Here is a 22,966-nt window from a genome sequence, read left to right as displayed (position 1 = left end):
GTCCCATATGAAGTCACTGCGCGCATTCACCTTCCCTATCAATTGAGCTCGAGGGTCAGTCATCATGACGACGAGACCTCTGTTGTCCTTCCCTTCATGCCCGCCAACGGCTTTGCATGTCTTCACCATCAGCGGGCCCTTTTTGGCTCCATTGACTAACCAGTTAGGGGACTCATTAGTCTAGCAATGAGGCTGCCCTAGCCAGCTTCTGTGACTTCGATCGGCGCCCATTTAATCAGTGCCTCCGCTCAGGGTGCAACAAACAGTTTCCCGACCATCTGCATCCCTAGTCAGGCGGGTCTGAGACCCCCATCTTTCCATGCCAGTCTCAGTGCTGCACCCACTGAGCATTAGTACCCAGTACAAGAAAACGAGCATAGTAATTGTTCCAGGTTTGATATTCCAAAACCCCCACGCCCTTACATTTTCGAGAAAAAATTCGGCCCAAACTCTATTATGTTCCCGTATCTCGCTCAACTCTCTAACCCGGACTACGGTAGTCAATGCCATCTAGGCCAGTAATAATGTCGCACGCTGTCTTGCAGGACACCTCAAGAGAGTGGGCATCCAGCCCTCTACAAGCATCATGTCTGGCCCATCCGACCAAGCTCGGAGACTCCAGCTGCACTCAACCAAGGTTCGCGCGTCTCTAGCCAACGGGTCCCTCGTCGAGGGTACCATAGTCGAGAACTGCCTATTCGTGTCCTCTTCAGTTCCATACAGGTTCATCCCCGATAGGGCCTGCTTCTTCCAACCGAGTTGTATCCTTATGGCGACTGACCTCTGTGGATCCGCCCCACATAGCTTAGGTCCTGCAAACAACCCACAAGACCGCTTCGAAAACATTCTTCGTCGAATCTCCATAACCCCAGCTGAGGTCCGATCACTGTGCATTACTGTTAGGTCATGCCCCCAATCTTGTCCTGCTGTTTCTTGCACATCAATGTCCGTTCGCATCAAAATCACACCCATCACCTCTGGTAACTCACTGCTCATTCCACCCGAATGCAAGGAATCTGACCACCGTTTCCAAGCATCCCCACACCTCTCTTTACCACACGTGCCCCAAGACAGTTTGCTCATAGCTGGCATTCCTGCATCCCCGACCATTCTTGGGTCAAGGCTACTCGTACCTGTACTATAACTACCATCGGCGGATGGGTTCGGCATCAAGCACATCCCCCGCCTCAACGACATACGATTGATTATATGCGTATCAACTGGCCCTTCCTAGCCCGCATCCCTTACATTCAGGTCACGTCCTAGCATCACGATATCCATGCAATGCTCTAGGTTCACTGTCTCATCCTGACTTGACGGGCTGCCCAACCTCAACTCCTCGCATGCCCGAGGCATAACGCCAATGATCTCCACAGTCCTGTTCTCGGGCACAAAGGAGGCAGCCGGCTGTAGTTCACCTTGCGACGCATATTTCTCCCTTTCCCCATCACGTGGGAAGTAGGAGATAGCAAGGTCTACGTGGTGTTTCTCTTCCGCCTCTTCATGCATTTCATTGGTGCCCATTTCGTATGGCCCGCTGGCCACCAATTCCCAAAGCCTGGTTTACCAGGAATACCGCAAAATTTCACATCCACCCTATTAGCGTCACCGGAGGCCTCATCCAGCCTTACATCTTGCCAATTTCCATTTTCTGGCACAAGCATCAGTCCATTCAGTCCTGCCAGCACTTGCTTCGCCCCGTCATGCGGGGAATAGACGTCAACCTGATCCGCTTGGTATTCCTCTTCGCTTTCTTCGATGGTACAATACTCACCATTTAAGTACGGCTTGCAAGCATATCAATAATGCATTGGAAAAAACAACATCATTCTCCAACAGTGCCCCGACTAGCATCTCATCTTGAATTCACTCACCCATGTCAAGGTCTTGTATAAGGCCTTCCTTTTGAGCCCGCTTAAAACATCCAAGAGCTTTCTTGCCATATCCATGTTAGGAATATCCTTCCAGGAACGTATTCCAAGACATGACATTTTGGACAAAAAGTTAATCAACAACTTCTTGTGCTTTGAACAGGGAACCACATTTGGCATTTGCATCCGGTTCATTGAGCTTCCTTGCCACACCATACTCTGTAGCATAAGGAAACATGCCTTCAAGGTGAAAGCATAGGTGATTGCATCTGCCACCTCCTTTGGCATCCATATAGACCAAGGCATTGCCAAGCACAACATGTTTTGCCAACAACCCCTGACTAGCAATCTCATCATGAATTTTCTCACCCATGTGAAGGTCTATGTAAGGCCACAAACCTTTCAAGGTGCAAGCATAGGTGATTGCATTTAGAGAAAGTTCTTCCCTTCGCATCCGGCTAAAACATCTTGGAGCTTCTTTGCAACAACTACGTTGTACATAATCTGCCTTATCAAAGAATCCTTGTCAGAGACAAAGGCTTAAGTGAAGGCATCCCTTCATGCCCTCAAACGCATCCAATGCCTGAAGTTGGGGAGGCAAGGGGATATAAAGCAGGTTCTTTGCTTCCACTTTATTTTATCTGCATAGTCTGATAAGGAGAAGGACCAATCGTAATTGATCCCTTTCCAGAATGAAGGAAGAGAAGTAATGCCTTCTTTAGGATGAAGCCATAGCATAGCAAAGAACATCCCCAACATTAAGAGCGGAACCATCCACTTCAGCAGCAGATAGTAATGCATGTGAAACGTAAGCGAAAACTCATCGCTGAAATAAAACCGTTCTTATCTACCATTTCTAGGATTTCTATGCCAGAAGACCGCACTAAGACACATGGAAATTTGAAATGATGCCTTCCAAGTTGTTCAATCAATTGATTCTCTGTAATTCGTTTCGGACCCATGTGATTATGGGGCACAAGAAGAGTAGCCTTGAAAAAGTCAAAATCACCAAAATACCTTGTCAGCAACCAAGATCCAGCCAAAATGTTTGTAGCCATATGGACAGCTTTATTAACTAATGGAAGGATCTTTTTCTCGGAAAAGAAAAGGCTTCACGTGTATCTATGCCTTATGCTCAGTGAGAGCACCCAAATATGAAGAAAAATGATGTATTCAACAATATACAATGTGCTAAATAAAATTTCTCTAATGTCCTTGCTCCCACACAATCACCCACTGCTGAAGATAACTCTTCGTAGTCAAAAAATGACTTCTGCCGAAGCAATGAATGAGCTGCAAGCTGTCCCATGCCCTGTTTTGCATCTTCCGAAGTCAATCACTCTGATTGTTCATGCGTCTTCCTGCCCAAGACAGTCTACTCGTTGTCCTCTGTCTAGTCTCATTCTGGTTCAGCATAACCTGCTGCCTTGCTGTGCCCACTAGCTGATATATACCAGTCCGTGTGATTACCAGGCCCCTCGATTCGTGTTTATCCTGCTCATCTCCTATTCGTCCAGCATGTATTTCCCTAGGGGGAATCCATCAGACATCTGTGGCCTGCATTTGAGTCATTACCTTCTGATCCATTAGGAGCAATACTGGTCTTTTTACCTCCCGTCTACCAAGACGGGCAAACGCCCCTAATCCTTTTGGCTTAGCCTTTCACCGGCCAAGTGCATTTCCTCGTGCTATTATCTCTGCACCTTGACACATGCATGTTGTTCCATAATCGAACGCATCCCAGTATTAGGCACCTTCTGCGGGGTCCCATATGAAGTCACTGCGCGCATTCACCTTCCCTATCAATCGAGCTCGAGGGTCAGTCATCATGATGACGAGACCTCTGTTGTCCTTCCCTTCATGCCCGCCAACGGCTTTGCATGTCTTCACCATCATCGGGCCCTTTTTGGCTCCATTGACTAACCAGTTAGGGGACTCATTAGTGCAGCAATCAGGCTGCCCTAGCCAGCTTCTGTGACTTCAATCTGCGCCCATTTCAATCAGCACCACAGTGCCTCCGCTCAGGGTGCAACAAACAGTTTCCCGAACATCTGCATCCCTAGTCAGGCGGGTCTGAGACCCCCATCTTTCCATGCCAGCCTCAGTGATGCACCCACTGAGCATTAGTACCCAGTACAAGAAAACGAGCATAGTAATTGTTCCAGGTTTGATATTCCAAAACCGCCACGCCCTTACATTTTCGAGAAAAAATTCGGCCCAAACTCTATTATGTTCCCGTATCTCGCTCAACTCTCTAACCTGGACTACGGTAGTCAATGCCATCTGGGCCAATAATAATGTCGCACGCTGTCTTGCAGGACACCTCGAGAGAGTGGGCATCCAGCCCTCTACAAGCATCATGTCTGGCCCATCCGACCAAGCTCGGAGACTCCAGCTGCACTCAACCAAGGTTCGCGCGTCTCTAGCCAACGGGTCCCTCGTCGAGGGTACCATAGTCGAGAACTGCCTATTCGTGTCCTCTTCAGTTCCATACAGGTTCATCCCCGATAGGGCCTGCTTCTTCCAACCGAGTTGTATCCTTATGGCGACTGACCTCTGTGGATCCGCCCCACATAGCTTAGGTCCTGCAAACAACCCACAAGACCGCTTCGAAAACATTCTTCGTCGAATCTCCATAACCCTAGATGAGGTCCGATCACTGTGCATTACTGTTAGGTCATGCCCCCAATCTTGTCCTGCTGTTTCTTGCACATCAATGTCCGTTCGCATCAAAATCACACCCATCACCTCTGGTAACTCACTGCTCATTCCACCCGAATGCAAGGAATCTGACCACCGTTTCCAAGCATCCCCACAACTCTCTTTACCACACGTGCCCCAAGACAGTTTGCTCATAGCTGGCATTCCTGCATCCCCGACCATTCTTGGGTCAAGGCTACTCGTACCTGTACTATAACTACCATCGGCGGATGGGTTCGGCATCAAGCACATCCCCCGCCTCAACGACATACAATTGATTATATGCGTTTCAACTGGCCCTTCCTAGCCCGCATCCCTTACATTCAGGTCACGTCCTAGCATCACGATATCCATGCAATGCTCTAGGTTCACCGTCTCATCCTGACTTGACGGGCTGCCCAACCTCAACTCCTCGCATGCCCGAGGCATAACGCCAATTATCTCCACAGTCCTGTTCTCGGGCACAAAGGAGGCAGCCGGCTGTAGTTCACCTTGCGACGCATATTTCTCCCTTTCCCCATCACGTGGGAAGTAGGAGACAGCAAGGTCTACGTGGTGTTTCTCTTCCGCCTCTTCATGCATTTCATTGGTGCCCATTTCGTATGGCCTGCTGGCCACCAATTTCCAAAGCCTGGTTTACCAGGAATACCGCAAAATTTCACATCCACACTATTAGCGTCACCGGAGGCCTCATCTAGCCTTACATCTTGCCAATTTCCATTTTCTTGCACAAGCATCAGTCCATTCAGTCCTGCCAGCACTTGCTTCGCCCCGTCATGCCGAGAATAGACATCAACCCGATCCGCTTGGTATTCCTCTTCGCTTTCTTCACTGGTACAATACTCACCATTTAAGTACGGCTCGCAAACCAACAACTCCCCATCCAACAGGGCATGACTAGCACCACTTCCGGTTTCCTGCATCTCTTCTTCCCCGAAATAGGCATCAGCGTAGCCAGAGAACATTGCATCTAGCTTGCTTACCAATTCTTCCTCATAACACTTATCCACCATACTTCCTTCTCCTTCATCCACACACAAAGCATCCGTACTCATCTCTTCTTTCGTTTCGAAAACGGCATGACTAGCACCACTTCCGGTTTCTTGCATCTCTTCTTTCCCAAAATAGGCATCAGCGTAGCCAGGGAACATTTGCCCATTTCTTCCTCATAACACTTATCCACCATACTTCCTTCTCCTTCGTCCACACACAAAGCATCCGTACTCGTCTCACGAGAGAGAGAGAGAGAGAGAGAGAGAGAGAGAGAGAGAGAGAGAGAGAGAGAGAGAGAGAGAGAGAGAGAGAGAGAGAGAGAGAGAGAGAGAGAGAGAGAATTGTACCTACCTTTACTTCAGAGCAGAATAGATTGCGAGAAGAGCAGGTTCAATAAAGCAGAAGAAAGTGACGTCGGGTGCAGAGAAAGAATGAGAAAGTGGAAGAAAGAAAAGTCACAATCTAAAGTCGCGATCTCATTTGTGTCTTTTCGCTAATGTGGCATAGCTCTTCTTTCAGTTTTCAAAAAATAGTCTTTGGGCTAACTGCCCTAAAAAGATATGATGCCAGTAAGGGAAAAAATCAAAACATGGTGCAGCTGTACCTTAAGACTGCAATAAAAGGGGTTCTATTGCTGCTTCGCTTACTGCTATCTGCCTCATTTACAGGGAGTTTTGATAGTATTGAGCTGAGTCATAGTTTGCCTTGCAATCTCAATAGTCTGGGGTATTTTGTAAAGGATGAGACTTGAAAGGCCTTACTGTGTCCAATGACAAAATGGCACCCCATGAGGCACCTCCAACAACCTATCCTACCCTTGATGCCCACCAGCCAGGCCTAGTGGGTGTTCCATTTCATTCAGCAAATCTTGGACCTCTCCGAGCCTCACCTCTTTTTCAGTCCCATCATCCAGCATCATCCATCATCCATCTTTTTCAGTCCCATCATCCAGCACATAGGCATAAGCATTTCCATGGATCCCGTTTCGGACACGGCACATTCTTGTTCCGCACGAGTTTGCTTTTCCCAGTCATGCGGGAGGTAGGAGTCAACAGTAACCTGCACTATAACTACCATCGTGGATGGGTTTGGCATCAAGCACGTCCCCCACCTCAGCGACATACGATTGGTTATACGCGTATCAATTGGCCCTTCCTGGCCCGCATCCCTTACATTTAGGTCGCGTCCTAGCATCACAACGTCCATGCAATGCTCTAGGTTCACCGTCTCATCCTGACTTCACGGGCTGCCCAACCTCAACTCCTCGCATGCCCGAGGCATAATGCCAATGAGCTCCACAGCCCCGTTCTCGGGCACAAAGGAGGCAGCCAGCTGTAGTTCACCTTGCGACGCATATTTTGCCCTTTCCCCATCACGTGGGAAGTAGGAGGTAGCAAGGTCTACCTGCTGTTTCTCTTCCGCCTCTTCATGCATTTCATTGCTGCTTCGGCATCAAGCATGTCCCCCGCCTCAGCGACATACGATTGGTTATACGCGTATCAACTGGCCCTTCCCCCGCATCCCTCACATTCAAGTCGCGTCCTAGCATCACGACATCCATGCAACGCTCCAAGTTCACCGTCTCATCCAGACTTGACGGGCTGCCCAACCTCAACTCCTCGCATACCCGAGGCATAACGCCAATGATCTCCACAGCCCCGTTCTCGGGCACAAAGGAGGCAGCCAGCTGTAGTTCACCTTGCTACGCATATTTCGCCCTTTCCCCATCACGTGGGAAGTAGGAGGCAGCAAGTCATTCCTACAATACTCATTGTGTGAGTCTTGCTCGCTGGCCATCGATTTTCCCAGTTCTGGTTTGCTAACAACAGCACCATCATGCATAGGCCAGCTGTCGCATACTGGCATTCCCTCCTTGATCGAAAGGTAGGATTCCGTAAGTTCCTCCTGAGGCTCCTCATAGTCCCCAAGCTTTACATCTGGCTCGTAGGCCCATCATCCAGCACATAGGCATAAGCATTTCCTTGGATCCCGTTTTGGAAACGACACATTCTTGTTCCGCACTAGTTTGCTTTTCCCAATCATGTAGGAGGTAGGAGTCAACAGTAACCTTCTGGCACTCCTCCCCACTTCCTTCATTGGCACAATACTCATTGTGTGAGTCTGGCTCGCTGGCCACCGATTTTCTCACTTCTGGTTTGCTAACAGCAGCACCATCATGCATAGGCCAGCTGTCGCATACTGGCATTCCCTCCTTGATCGAAAGGTAGGATTCCGTAAGCTCCTCCTGAGGCTTCTCATAGTCCCCAAGCTTTACATCTGGCTCGTAGGTCAATTCCCCATCCCACGAGGCAAAAGCAAGACTTGCAATCAATTTGTGTCCAACAGACCACAAAAGAAAGCTCATCGACAATTTTATGCTCCTTCATAAAGGCACCACATCTGGTATACATCTCGACCTTAGGCCTTCAAGGTGCAATGAGCCTAAATCAGCTGCAATTTGCAAGCACAATGCATCGTAACCGCCAAACCATACCCCAAGCAACCTTCAGTATTAATGACCGAGCCATGCGAGGTTTGTATAACCATCCTCAATAATCGAAAACATTTTGCATACGGTCATAACTAACCTTCCAGCATATTCCAATCACCCATCAAAGCGATCACCTTCACGCTCAGAAAAATGAGTATCGTCACTTCCATCAGGATTTCCATAGGCATAACTTGGGTTACTAGGGGACGTGGGACCTCTATTGTAAGGGAACATCAAGAGAATTGCAAAATTTTATACAGTGGCCACAAATGGCATGTGGAGAAGACATAGAATGGCAAAAGATATGATTCCCTTAAGGGACAAAATCAAAACATGGTTGAGCTGTAACTTAAGACTGCAATAAAGGGGTTCTATTGCTGCTTCGCTTACTGCTATTTGCCTCATTTACAGGGAGTTTTGACAGTATTGAGCTGAGTCATAGTCTGCCTTGAAATCTCAATAGTCTTGGGTATTTTGTAAAGGATGAGACTTGGAAGGCCTCACTGTCTCCAATGACCCAAGTACCGCAAGAACAAAACCAAGAATAAGACCATCGTGTCTAACTAGAAATCCGTGTTGTGATAGGACCCTCCACACATCCAACAAGTCTTTGAGAAGGTCATTGTGAGCTCAATGCACATGCCATCCTTGACCCTCTACCGAAGATGAGCCCGTACCTTTATTCGAAAACTTCCTGGCCCGCATCCCTTACATTGAGGTCGCGTCCATTTATCACGACATCCATGCAACGCTCTAGGTTCACCGTCTCATCCTGACTTGACGGGCTGCCCAACCTCAACTCCTCGCATGCCCGAGGCATAACGCCAATGATCTACACAGCCCCGTTCTCGGGCACAAAGGAGTCAGCCAGCTGTAGTTCACCTTGCGACGCATATTTTGCCCTTTCCCCATCACGTGGGAAGAAGGAGGCAGCAAGTTCTACCTGGTGTTTCTCTTCCGCCTCTTCATGAGGCAGCATCAAGCACGTCCCCCGCCTCAGTGACATACGATTGGTTATACGCTTATCAACTAGCCCTTCCCCCGCATCCCTCACATTCAAGTCGCATCCTAGCATCATGACATCCATGCAACGCTCCAAGTTCACCGTCTCATCCTCACTTGACGGGCTACCCAACCTCAACTCGTCGCATACCCGAGGCATAACGCCAATGATCTCCACAGCCCCGTTCTCGGGCACAAAGGAGGCAGCCAGCTGTAGTTCACCTTGCTACGCATATTTCGCCCTTTCCCCATCACGTGGGAAGTAGGAGGCAGCAAGTCATTCGTACAATACTCATTGTGTGAGTCTTGCCCCCTGGCCATCGATTTTCCCAGTTCTGGTTTGCTAACAACAGCACCATCATGCATAGGCCAGCTGTCGCATACTGGCATTCCCTCCTTGATCGAAAGGTAGGATTCCGTAAGTTCCTCCTGAGGCTCCTCATAGTCCCCAAGCTTTACATCTGGCTCGTAGGCCCATCATCCAGCACATAGGCATAAGCATTTCCTTGGATCCCGTTTTGGGCACGGCACATTCTTGCTCCGCACTAGTTTGCTTTTCCCAGTCATGCAGGAGGTAGGAGTCAACAGTAACCTTCTGGCACTCCTCCCCACTTCCTTCATTGGCACAATACTCATTGTGTGAGTCTAGCTCGCTGGCCACCGATTTTCTCAGTTCTGGTTTGCTAACAGTAGCACCATCATGCATAGGCCAGCTGTCGCATACTGGCATTCCCTCCTTGATCGAAAGGTAGGATTCCGTAAGTTCCTCCTGAGGCTCCTCATAGTCCCCAAGCTTTACATCTGGCTCGTAGGCCCATCATCGAGCACATAGGCATAAACATTTGCTTGGATCCCGTTTTGGGCACGGCACATTCTTGTTCCGCACTAGTTTGCTTTTCCCAGTCATGCAGGAGGTAGGAGTCAACAGTAACCTTCTGACACTCCTTCCCACTTCCTTCATTCGCACAATACTCATTGTGTGAGTCTGGATCGCTGGCCACCGATTTTCTCACTTCTGGTTTGCTAACAACAGCACCATCATGCATAGGCCAGCTGTTGCATACTGGCATTCCCTTCTTGATCGAAAGGTAGGATTCCGTAAGTTCCTCCTGAGGCTCCTCATAGTCCCCAAGCTTTACATCTGGCTCGTAGGCCCATCATCTAGCACATAGGCATAAGCATTTCCTTGGATCCCGTTATGGGCACGGCACATTCTTGTTCCGCACAGTTTGCTTTTCCCAGTCATGCAGGAGGTAGGAGTCAATAGTAACCTTCTGGCACTCCTCCCCACTTCCTTCATTCGCACAATACTCATTGTGTGAGTCTGGCTCGCTGGCCACCGATTTTCTCATTTCTTGTTTGCTAACAGCAGCACCATCATGCATAGGCTAGCTGTCGCATACTGGCATTCCCTCCTTGATCAAAAGGTAGGATTCCGTAAGCTCCTCCTGAGGCTCCTCATAGTCCCCAAGCTTTACACATGGCTCGTAGGTCCATTCCCCATTACACGAGGCAAAAGCAAGCCTTGCAATCAATTTGTGTCCAACACACCACAAAAGAAAGCTCATCGACAATTTTATGCTCCTTCATAAAGGCACCACATATGGTATACATCTCGACCTTAGGCCTTCAAGGTGCAATGAGCCTAAATCAGCTGCAATTTGCAAGCACCATGCATCGTAACCCCCAAACCATACCCCAAGCAACCTTCAGTATTAATGACCGAGCCATGCGAGGTTTGTAAAACCATCCTCAATAATCAAAAACATTTTGCAGACGGTCATAACTAACCTTCCAGCATATTCCAATCACCCATCAAAGCGATCACCTTCACGCTCAGAAAAATGAGTATCGTCACTTCCATCAGGCTTTCCATAGGCATAACTTGGGTTACTAGGGGACGTGGGACCTCTATTGTAAGGGAACATCAAGAGAATTGCAAAATTTTATACAGTGGCCACAAATGGCATGTGAAGAAGACATAGAATGGCAAAAGATATGATTCCAGTAAGGGACAAAATCAAATCATGGTGGTGATGTAACTTAAGACTGCAATAAAGGGGTTCTATTGCTGCTTCGCTTACTGCTATCTGCCTCATTTACAGGGAGTTTTGACAGTATTGAGCTGAGTCATAGTTTGCCTTGAAATCTCAATAGTCTGGGGTATTTTGTAAAGGATGATACTTGGAAGGCCTCACTGTCTCCAATGACCCATGTACCGCAAGAACAAAACCAAGAATAAGACCATCGTCTCTAACTAGAAATCCGTGTTGTGATAGGACCCTCCACACATCCAACAAGTCTTTGAGAAGGTCATTGTGAGCTCAATGCACATGCCATCCTTGACCCTCTATCGAAGATGAGCCCGTACCTTTATTCGAAAACTTCCTGGCCCACATCCCTTACATTGAGGACGCGTCCTAGCATCACGACATCCATGCAACGCTCTAGGTTCACCGTCTCATCCTGACTTGACGGGCTGCCCAACCTCAACTCCTCGCATGCCCGAGGCATAACGCCAATGATATACACAGCCCCGTTCTCGGGCACAAAGGAGGCAGCCAGCTGTAGTTCACCTTGCGACGCATATTTTGCCCTTTCCCCATCACGTGGGAAGTAGGAGGCAGCAAGTTCTACCTGGTGTTTCTCTTCCGCCTCTTCATGAGGCAGCATCAAGCACGTCCCCCGCCTCAGCGACATACGATTGGTTATACGCGTATCAACTAGCCCTTCCCTCGCATCCCTCACATTCAAGTCGCGTCCTAGCATCACAACATCCATGCAACGCTCCAAGTTCACCGTCTCATCCTGACTTGACGGGCTGCCCAACCTCAACTCCTCGCATACCCAAGGCATAACGCCAATGATCTCCACAGCCCCGTTCTCGGGCACAAAGGAGGCAGCCAGCTGTAGTTCACCTTGCTACGCATATTTCGCCCTTTCCCCATCACGTGGGAAGTAGGAGACAACAAGTCATTCGTACAATACTCATTGTGTGAGTCTTGCTCGCTGGCCATCGTTTTTACCAGTTCTGGTTTGCTAACAACATCACCATCATGCATAGGCCAGTTGTCGCATACTGGCATTCCCTTCTTGATCGAAAGGTAGGATTCCGTAAGTTCCTCCTGAGGCTCCTCATAGTCCCCAAGCTTTACATCTGGTTCGTAGGCCCATCATCCAACACATAGGCATAAGCATTTCCTTGGATCCCGTTTTGGGCACGGCACATTCTTGTTTCGCACTAGTTTTCTTTTCCCAGTCATGCAGGAGGTAGGAGTCAAAAGTAACCTTCTGGCACTCCTCCCCACTTCCTTCATTTGCACAATACTCATTGTGTGAGTCTGGCTCGCTGGCCACCGATTTTCTCACTTCTGGTTGGCTAACAGCAGCACCATCATGCATAGGCCAGCTGTCGCATACTGGCATTCCCTCCTTGATCGAAAGGTAGGATTCCGTAAGCTCCTCCTGAGGCTCCTCATAGTCCCCAAGCTTTACATCTGGCTCGTAGGTCCATTCCCCATTACACGAGGCAAAAGCAAGCGTTGCAATCAATTTGTGTCCAGCAGAGCACAAAAGAAAGCTCATGGACAATTTTATGCTCCTTCATAAAGGCACCACATCTGGTATACATCTCGACCTTAGGCCTTCAAGGTGCAATGAGCCTAAATCAGCTGCAATTTGCAAGCACAATGCATCGTAACCGCCAAACCATACCCCAAGCAACCTTCAGTATTAATGACCGATCCATGGGAGGTTTGTAAAACCATCCTCAATAATCGAAAACATTTCGCATACGGTCATAACTAACCTTCCAGCATATTCCAATCACCCATCAAAGCGATCACCTTCACACTCAGAAAAATGAGTATCGTCACTTCCATCAGGCTTTCTATAGGCATAACTTGGGTTACTAGGGGACGTGGGACCTCTATTGTAAGGGAACATCAAGAGAATTGCAAAATTTTATACAGTGGCCACAAATGGCATGTGAAGGAGACATAGAATGGCAAAAGATATGATTCCAGTAAGGGACAAAATCAAAACATGGTGGAGCTGTAACTTAAGACTGCAATAAAGGGGTTCTATTGCTGCTTCGCTTACTGCTATCTGCCTCATTTACAGGGAGTTTTGACAGTATTGAGCTGAGTCATAGTTTGCCTTGAAATCTCAATAGTCTGGGGTATTTTGTAAAGGATGATACTTGGAAGGCCTCACTGTCTCCAATGACCCAAGTACTACAAGAACAAAACCAAGAATAAGACCATCGTCTCTAACTAGAAATCCGTGTTGTGATAGGACCCTCCACACATCCAACAAGTCTTTGAGAAGGTCATTGTGAGCTCAATGCACATGCCATCCTTGACCCTCTATCAAAGATGAGCCTGTACCTTTATTCGAAAACTTCCTGGCCCGCATCCCTTACATTGAGGTTGCGTCCTAGCATCACGACATCCATGCAACGCTCTAGGTTCACCGTCTCATCCTGACTTGACGGGCTGCCCAACCTCAACTCCTCGCATGCCCGAGGCATAACGCCAATGATCTACACAGCCCCGTTCTTGGGCACAAAGGAGGCAGCCAGCTGTAGTTCACTTTGCGACGCATATTTTGCCCTTTCCCCATCACGTGGGAAGTAGGAGGCAGCAAGTTCTACCTGGTGTTTCTCTTCCGCCTCTTCATGAGGCAGCATCAAGCACGTCCCCCGCCTCAGCGACATACGATTGGTTATACGTGTATCAACTAGCCCTTCCCCCGCATCCCTCACATTCAAGTCGCATCCTAGCATCACGACATCCATGCAACGCTCCAAGTTCACCGTCTCATCCTGACTTGACGGGCTGCCCAACCTCAACTCCTCGCATACCCGAGGCATAACGCCAATGATCTCCACAGCCCCGTTCTCGGGCACAAAGGAGGCAGCCAGCTGTAGTTCACCTTGCTACGCATATTTCGCCCTTTCCCCATCACGTGGGAAGTAGGAGGCAGCAAGTCATTCGTACAATACTCATTGTGTGGGTCTTGCTCGCTGGCCATCGATTTTCCCAGTTCTGGTTTGCTAACAACAGCACCATCATGCATAGGCCAGCTGTCGCATACTGGCATTCTCTCCTTGATCGAAAAAGATTCCGTAAGTTCCTCTTGAGGCTCCTCATAGTCCCCAAGCTTTACATCTGGCTCGTAGGCCCATTATCCAGCACATACGCATAAGCATTTCCTTGGATCCCGTTTTGGGCATGGCACATTCTTGTTCCGCACTAGTTTGCTTTTCTCAGTCATGCAAGAGGTAGGAGTCAACAGTAACCTTCTGGCACTCCTCCCCACTTCCTTTATTCGCACAATACTCATTGTGTGAGTCCGGCTCGCTGGCCACCGATTTTCTCACTTCTGGTTTGCTAACAACAGCACCATCATGCATAGGCCAGCTGTCGCATACTGGCATTCCCTCCTTGATCAAAAGGTAGGATTCCGTAAGCTCCTCCTGAGGCTCCTCATAGTCCCTAAGCTTTACATCTGGCTCGTAGGTCCATTCCCCATCCCACAAGGCAAAAGCAAGACTTGCAATCAATTTGTGTCCAACAGACCACAAAAGAAAGCTCATCGACAATTTTATGCTCCTTCATAAAGGCACCACATCTGGTATACATCTCGACCTTAGGCCTTCAAGGTGCAATGAGCCTAAATCAGCTGCAATTTGCAAGCACCATGCATTGTAACCGCCAAACCATACCCCAAGCAACCTTCAGTATTAATGACCGAGCCATGCGAGGTTTGTATAACCATCCTCAATAATCGAAAACATTTCGCATACGGTCATAACTAACGTTCCAGCATATTCCAATCACCCATCAAAGCGATCACCTTCACGCTCAGAAAAATGAGTATCGTCACTTTTATCAGGCTTTCCATAGGCATAACTTGGGTTACTAGGGGACGTGGGACCTCCTTTGTAAGGGAACATCAAGAGAATTGAAAAATTTTATACAGTGGCCACAAATGGCATGTGAAGAAGACATAGAATGGTAAAAGATATGATTCCAGTAAGGGACAAAATCAAAACATGGTTGAGCTGTAACTTAAGACTGCAATAAAGGGGTTCTATTGCTGCTTCACTTACTGCTATCTGCCTCATTTATAGGGAGTTTTGACAGTATTGAGCTGAGTCATATTTTGCCTTGAAATCTCAATAGTCTGGGGTATTTTGTAAAGGATGAGACTTGAAAGGCCTTACTGTCTCCAATGACCCAAGTACCGCAAAAACAAAACCAAGAATAAGACCATCGTCTCTAACTAGAAAGCCGTGTTGTGATAGGACCCTCCACACATCCAACAAGTCTTTGAGGAGGTTATTGTGAGCTCAATGTACATGCCATCCTCGACCCTCTACCGAAGATGAGCCCGTACATTTATTTGAAAACCATTGCTCTACTCTGAAGGCTCCCCTCTACTTATAAAAGGTTACTATATGGTTATCTATGAGAGAGAGAGAGAGAGAGAGAGAGAGAGAGAGAGAGCACGCAAGTGATTATGTGTGTGTATGAGAGAGAGAGAGAGAGAGAGAGAGAGTGCACGTGATTATGTGTGTGTGTGTGTGTGTGTGTGTGTGTGTGTGTGTGAGAGAGAGAGAGAGAGAGAGAGAGAGAGAGAGAGAGAGAGAGAGAGAGAGAATTGTACCTGTGTAAGAGATTTTTCTCAGAGGGAAGCCAGTAACTTGGCAAAGGAAGGTTTGAAATTGAACGTCGGGTGAGAGAGAAAGAAAGAGAATGAAATGTAGCGATCCTATTTGCGCCTTTTGGTTGACGTGGCATAGCTCTCCTTTCAGCTTTTAAAAAATAGTCTTTGGGCTAACTGCCCTAAAAATTGAACGGAGTAGATCAATCCACTTACAATTGATTGCTTGCTCGCTTAATCCTTGCTCCTCGCGTAGACACTCCATTGCACACACATGTGTGCAACTCCGATTCGGTCCAAAATTGATCAAAAAATTGACCAAAATTAACACTCAATCACATGATTAGGCATAGATTAGAGCAATTAAGAGTGATGATCCTCCTCAATTAAGGGGATTTAGCATACATTCCAAATCAAAATTAGTGGTTAGGTTAGCATAATTAGCATGAAATTAGTACAATTAGCACAAAATTAGCATGAATGGGATGCAAAATTAGTGAAGGTTAGTGACAAATTAGCAAAATCAAAAGAGAATTTAGGGGTTTTTGGGGTGAAATGACTCTATACACATCTAATTAAACCTAATTACACTACACACAAATCAAATCCTACCTAATTACAAGAAATTGGTAATCAAATTACTCTTATCTTTTGCAATCTCAACTCCACTAGCGTAGGCAACCCGTCCCCAACAACAGCGCCAATGTTGGAGGCTCGCCATAGCATAGACAATCTCCCACAAAATCTATCAATCCGGAGAGAGAGAGAGAGCATGACCCGGCTAGGGCTTGGAGGCATCACACAAAGAATGTGCGAGAGCGTCATCGGATGCAAAGTTTGAGAGGATTCAAGAGCGTGCATCCTCCAATGCAAATAGAAATCATCCCAAATTAACTAATACTAATCGCACATCAAGCATCAATAGAAACAATCATCTACACACGTCAAGCAACGAAGTGAAACACACTTATCTTGGAGTCTATCAAGCACAACTCTAATTACATGCATTGGCGATTAAGCACACAAGATCGCATTCAAGTCGGCCACCCCAACCATGCCAATCATGGTGTCCAAATCAAGTCACACATAATCAAATTAAGCTCAAGGCTTCTAACACTAGAATGGTAACAGGACACTTTTATGTCCTTGGACACTTTTGTGTCCTGTTAAGTGACCATTTTTCTTGAATTATTTGAAGAGTATGAAAATTTCTAGGTGCTATATATCCACAAAGTTGCCTTATGAGCTGAAAAAAACTTAGCATTTTTTTTTGAGTATCGATCTCACCGTTAACCTTACTCTTGCACAACATTTTTGAACCTAAACTGTGTGAAAACGGGTCCTATTTTTGGCTTTTTTTCAATTTTTGGTAATTATACCACTCGAAACTTCATGTTTGTGAGGTGTAGATGGCTAGAGGTTAGGCCTTCATAGTTCTCAACATGTTTCGATGCTTGTAGGGAGAGCTAAGTGCTAAAATTGAAAGTTATGACCAATTTACAAGAATTGCATAATCCTGTTTTTTTGGCCAAAATTAGCACTTTTATGATTTTTTTGGTGGCTTTCTTGATATCCAAATTCAATTTTGATTGTGAAAGTGTAATTTATAACATAAAGCTAATCTTCCTTGAGTTCTGGGGGACCTAATATGCTATATAGGATAGTATATGATGATGGTTGAGTTTTTGATTACTGAAGAATACGATACATTTTAGAGTAGCAAGTATAACTTTCTCAATATTGCTAGTTTCTTAGGCCAATTGTGTGTATTTTGTAGGTAGTGACCATATCTAATCATAGACTACAAACTTGGCTAGATATTGAGTAGTTTCTATGGGTTTCTAGAGGTCATAATGCTAAATCCAGTTTTTTCATGTTTGCTGTATTTAGCACTTCATCATTGCCCCCAAGGTTCCAATTGTAAGAGATCCATTATCCTTTTGACATGATCCATGGCTCCTTTTGAATCCAGAGGCCCAAAGGGAACTAAGAAAACATGTATATAGTATCTGTATTGAGCGTGACTATAGAAACTTTGATGATAGGTCCGCAGAATGGCAAAAATGCAACTTTTTGGTACCTATTTTTTTTGCCCAAAAAAAAATTAGTGAGGTAAAAGAAACCATATGTTTTGGTCACCAACCCATTGAAGTTAACGGGGCATTTTATCTCATGTCCTAGAAAAATCTCCACTCTTATTTATATGCAATCAACCGTAAGAAATTGCTGTTTTGGGCAAAATGCACTGGTCCATCAACTTTGGAGGCTTGTAGTGACCAAGGGATGAGAAAAATTACAAGTTTATCATTTTTTCCATATGTAGTAGTTATTGAACTATAAGCTCATGAAAGGATTTTTCAAAATGAGTGGATCTACTATGGTTTTGTAATTTTTTCCTAAAACCCTGAAAGGACACTTTTATGTCCTGTTAGGTTACCATTCTAGTGTTAAACCTACACACACACAAGCACACCATTAGAGGAAAACTCTAATCCCTCAATCACGAGTACACCCACTCCACTTAATCGAGAGAGTTAGATAAGGACTCCACTAATCGGAGTAGCTTAGCATAAGTAAGAGTTAGATTAGAGAAGATCAACACTTCAAAACAATGAAGGAAAGTAGAGAAACATGATTGACAACATAATGAAGACTAGATTAATTAAGAGAGGATTACACTAATTACATGTGATTAGCACTAGCCTTGTAAGCATGGGCATTAAGCTCAAAGGCTAGGCCATCAAGACCTACTCTAGGGAGAGAGTTCTCAAAAGGACCACTCTAGAATGACCTCTCATTAAGCATAGGGCTCTTTTATAGCTTTGGGCCTCAAACCCTTCAACTATGGGATAAAGTGATCTCTCTAGCCTAGACTCATACAACTTTGGAACTCCTAAATGAGCCCAAGCCCTATACAATGAAAAGTAAATATTGTGCACTATGGCACATCCACAGCTTGGTGCATAATTGGTGTAGCTGTTAGCCGCTGCTAACACTCCCCCCTTCCTAATTTGGCGCACGTCCTCGTGTGCCGGTGAAGCAAGACACGGTGACATGTTAGAAAGCAAGTCCAAGGAAGAAATGTTGAGCTGCAAAACATAAGAACAAGTAATGAGCATCAAAGGCCACCAAAAATGAATAATCATGCAAAGTGATTTTTTGCTTCTAAAAGAGGGGTCAATCATAGTCAAAAACTAGACAACATAAAGCAAAAAAATACTCAAACTATTGTGAATATTAAACCACTTGAAATTTCAGTTTTATGCATGAAACACAAGCAATCAATTATGACCCTAGGCTAATGAAAGTTAATAAACCTACTAGCCTAAAAACTATGTGAACAATCTTAATAAATCATTCAAGTCTATCATGTCTATGGGCTATAAGAAAGTTCCTAATCTATTAGTACATTGTCAAAGTTTTTTGAAGATCATGGAAGTTTTAATTTAGTCATTCATTGAAAAATTAAAGCACAATCACAAGGCTACCACCCCAAGGTAAGTCTAGGTGCGACTCTCAGCTCCTTGAACTCTCAAGAAGGTGTTCCAAAAGCCTACTAGCTTACCAAGGCAACGGCTAACCCCTATCAGCCCAGGGTATCGGTTTAGGGCCTTGACCAAGCAAGCCAAGGTGATTCCCCTTGCCTACCAAGTTCCAATAAGGTGCTAGGCCTCACATAGACACAACATAGCATAGAATTTTCATTTTCATGTGCCTTAGTAGCATTTTTGCTACTTTTTTGGACACTTCTTTGCTTCATGGTTCATTTTTTAGCACATTTTTATTGCTTCCTTTATGAGATACTAGTGGCAATTGGACTAAAAAAGATTAAAGCCTGATCATAGCCCTAGGTCATGACAAAAATGAGTGGAGTATTAAAACTATCACTAAGAATCTAGTACTAGCAAGAAATGAACCTACATTAACCTAAGGTCAAGGCCAATTACTTATGATTAGCACACATAAAACCTAATTTTTTGATGAGTTAATTTTCACAAAGCAAAGTGTTGAAACTTTAAAATGCCTAGCTTTCTAACATGAAAAAAAACATAGCTTAGAAGCAAAATTTCACTTAAACCAAGCAAGAGAATGAAGAGATAAAAATGCAAAATCATGGAAGGACTACACCTATTCATGCTCTTTGTGCATCCTTGAGCAAGCATCCTTTGTGTAGAGAAGTCTCTTGATCTTTTTATTTGCAAAAGAAGCCAATTTGAAGCTAAGTGTAAACACAAGCTACAAAAGCCAATTATTAAAATCCAAAAGCACACAAAAAACATTAATGAATACCTAAAGCTAGGGTCTTGTATACCCGAATTTTCCAAAGGGAAAAAACCCAAGGAAAAAAAAAAGCCTTTGGTTATGCACATAATGCTCTTTGATAGCAAATTTATGCATACATATCAACCATGAGAGATAATGAGCTTCTACATAAGCAAATTTTACAATTTTTACCATCTCTCATGCATGATTCAAAGTTGACTAGTTTCTAGCTCACTTGAAATATGGAATTTAAAACAAGCTAAGAGCTAAAACATAATGTAACTTTGATGAAATGAAGTGACTCTTGAAAGTCGAATTTTACAATTCAAAGCTTTCCAAAAATTTGGCTAATCAACTAGCTCACATGAAACAATAGTATAGATGAACATTTTCTTTGGACACTAATAAAGAGAGTCCACAACAACAACAATAACATTCTTAGAAGCACGCTAGACCCATGAAAAGAAGACACAACTGTCCATGAATGAGAAAGGTAAAGATTCATCAAACACTGAAGCATATCAACCTTAGAAGTCACTTGTACCTTTCATCAAACCTCATATGAAGCATCTACATAAAAGACAAACCCTCGACAATACAATGAAAACCTATGCAAAAATTTTATCAACCAAAATTTTCATCGCAACAAAACCTCCAAAGAAAGGCAAAAATAATTATCCAGGTACTCGTATCCAAAGAGCACATCAGAGTCAAATATTAAGTTTGGATACAATCAGAAGAACAATCTCAACAACTAACTAGTAGAGTAGGTAGTAGCATCTAGCGAGTAAATCATTGCTCAAGGTTACTTTCATGGAAACATTAATGTTTGGGCCAAAAAAACCAAGATAATAGTTAACAACCAAAACAATGCTAGAGGCCTAACATTTGGAATTGGGTTTTGGGCCTTGATGATTAAGTAAGTCAAAGTTGCCATTAAAAATATATGGCATAAAAATCAGAGTCGGGCAACTAAGCCAATAAATGAGCAAGGCATTAGTCCCAAGGATTCAAGCAATAGTTTTTGTGGTCTAAGAGTCTTATCTATTCTTAGTATTGCTCAACCTAGAAGAGTTCAATACATTCAAGTTGTGTTACTCATGTTGGTAAAGGTGATTATAAGAGTCAAAGTCTGTGTATGTTAAGTCAGATGAAGTGAAAAAGAAAAGTCCAAAAAACACTCACACACTGAGCACATTGAGTTATGAGTGGAAAAGCTTCTACATTGAAAAAACTTCTTGAAGAAGTGAAAGTTATTGAAACGTATTTTGAGGTTGCAAGTGCTACATTTGTTTTCTCAAAGCACCCACCAAATTCATTTTTTGCATCAAATTCTTTTCTTGAAAAATTTCTTGCATGCAGATAGAGTGTCACATAATTGGCACTTGTAGTAGGCATTCTTTCTTTGTTTATCCCACACACTCACCTTGCATGAGCAAGTACTTAAATTCCAATTGCTCAACTCAATAAGAGTGCATACTAAAAGAACTTTTTAACCATCGATTTTTTCTCTTTGGTTATCCAAGATTTTGATCTTAGTTTAAAACAATCATCACTATTTCTTCTATATAGTGCATTAGTAAAGGAATTTGCAACCAATGCTCAATGAGAGCATACACATATAGGTTTAATCTATGCTTTTCCCATAATACATCTAGACTTCAAGGCCAGTAACATAGTATCATAAAAAAGAATGGGCAACATGTGAAGGGGGAAAAAAGGTAAACTTCAAGGCCAAAGAACGCATTTTTGAGACCTCTAAGCCATGCAAGATCCCTACAATCTATCAGCAACTATCTTCATAGATCATTGGATCAGAGGCTCAAATCTACAAAATTTTAACACCAGAGGATCATCTCAATGTCATCTATTAGGCTACATTATTAAATTTAACAGTATATTCAAAACATGGATTGCAATCCATGTACTTTCAAAGGACAATGATGGCAAGAGAAAAAGGAGTCACTAGGCACATCAAGTGATACTAAAAGCAAGGCCGTAGGGTTTTTGTTGCAAAATTATTTGACCAAGGTAAAAACCACAAATTTAAGTGAAGTAGATAAAAAACAAAACCAACAGATTACCTAACTCCACAAATTATGGAAGTTTCATGCCAAATGCCTAGCATAACATGGTACATGCATTGTATGGACTTGGAAGTGAAGCACTTGAAATGATAAATCACAATCCATCATTCCTTGTGGAAGTAGAAAAGGACCTTAGTAAGTAGCAGACACTAAAAACGAGCAAAGGAGTTCATTAAAACCTTCAGTGTCACCAAAACAAGAACATTGAGCTAACTATTGTTTCATAGTTGGTGAAAAAGTCAAAGAGCTAGAGGCAGCAGTAAATGAAGTACAAATGTAGTGGAAAATTGGATTATTGCCTACATTGTAGAGTCATCTATCCAAGAAGTCCAAGTGCCTAAAGGATGGAAGATTAGAGATGCTTCACCTGCAGAAAATGCTAGAAAAGTAGATAGTGCAAAAAACTCAAAGTTATGGACAAAAGCAAAGCTAGGACAAACTTGTGTTCTTGTGATCTAAGTTTACATTCAACTTCCCCATTAGTCTTAGAATAGTACCTAGAGTAATCTGTATGATTCTTAGTCTCAAACAACTATGACCAATGATGGATTCCAATTCATGTTCCTAAGACTTTGCAAAATGTGACCACATGGTCCCAATCTAGAATGTCAATAAAATCCACCCAATGATATGTTTATGTTTGGCAGCCAAAACCCAAGTCAAATCCTGACTTATAGCATTGAAAATTACAAAATCTCACCTAAAATTCTACCGAGGGATCCAAAATAAAAAATCTCAAGCCCAACTGATCTACACATCATCCTAATTGAAATCATAAGTGAATTTTGCCAAAAATTATGGATTGCAAGCCATATACTCCAAGCCTATTTTCACATGTCAAATGATGAAGTCTGATCAACTCTGAATTGAAATTGCACTAGTTATGTCTA

The 22,966-nt window shown here is 44.4% G+C and overlaps 3 protein-coding genes and 2 pseudogenes across 3 annotated transcripts; all 5 read right to left on the bottom strand.

The window, feature by feature from the left end:
- Positions 1–231: 231 nt before the first annotated feature.
- LOC147465948 (uncharacterized) lies at positions 232–4,823 on the bottom strand (annotated as a pseudogene).
- Positions 3,078–3,965, bottom strand: LOC147465949 (uncharacterized; annotated as a pseudogene).
- A 51-nt stretch (positions 4,824–4,874) lies between the features above and the next one.
- Positions 4,875–5,626, bottom strand: LOC147465947 (uncharacterized). The gene is made up of 2 exons (XM_086502970.1): positions 5,124–5,626; positions 4,875–5,022 (listed from the first exon to the last, which is right to left on the bottom strand). The coding sequence occupies exons 1-2, from the start codon at positions 5,624–5,626 to the stop codon at positions 4,875–4,877; spliced, it is 651 nt and encodes a 216-aa protein (XP_086359096.1).
- Positions 5,627–7,479: 1,853 nt separating this feature from the next.
- On the bottom strand, positions 7,480–7,929 carry LOC147465946 (uncharacterized). Its single transcript, XM_086513028.1, has one exon. It carries the CDS (start codon positions 7,927–7,929, stop codon positions 7,480–7,482), a length of 450 nt encoding a protein of 149 aa, XP_086369154.1.
- Positions 7,930–12,192: 4,263 nt separating this feature from the next.
- On the bottom strand, positions 12,193–12,642 carry LOC147465945 (uncharacterized). The gene has a single exon (XM_086513016.1). It carries the CDS (start codon positions 12,640–12,642, stop codon positions 12,193–12,195), a length of 450 nt encoding a protein of 149 aa, XP_086369142.1.
- Between the last annotated feature and the right edge of the window lie 10,324 nt (positions 12,643–22,966).

This window comes from Adiantum capillus-veneris, chromosome 1 (genome assembly GCF_014529385.1).
Source record: "Adiantum capillus-veneris isolate H3 chromosome 1, ASM1452938v2, whole genome shotgun sequence".
NCBI classification, from domain to species: Eukaryota; Viridiplantae; Streptophyta; class Polypodiopsida; order Polypodiales; family Pteridaceae; genus Adiantum; species Adiantum capillus-veneris.
Note: the sequence above shows the minus strand (reverse complement) of the source record. Positions and strands in the feature narration are given on the sequence as shown.

Bases quoted from the DNA above. Each gene is read 5' to 3' on its own strand.
- LOC147465947 (XM_086502970.1), bottom strand. From the start codon at position 5,626: ATGAGTACGGATGCTTTGTGTGTGGATGAAGGAGAAGGAAGTATGGTG. The intron at 5,023-5,123 runs GTAGACCTTGCT...GCCCGAGAACAG, and splicing joins AGGCGGAAGAGAAACACCAC to GACTGTGGAGATAATTGGCG.
- LOC147465946 (XM_086513028.1), bottom strand. From the start codon at position 7,929: ATGAGCTTTCTTTTGTGGTCTGTTGGACACAAATTGATTGCAAGTCTT.
- LOC147465945 (XM_086513016.1), bottom strand. From the start codon at position 12,642: ATGAGCTTTCTTTTGTGCTCTGCTGGACACAAATTGATTGCAACGCTT.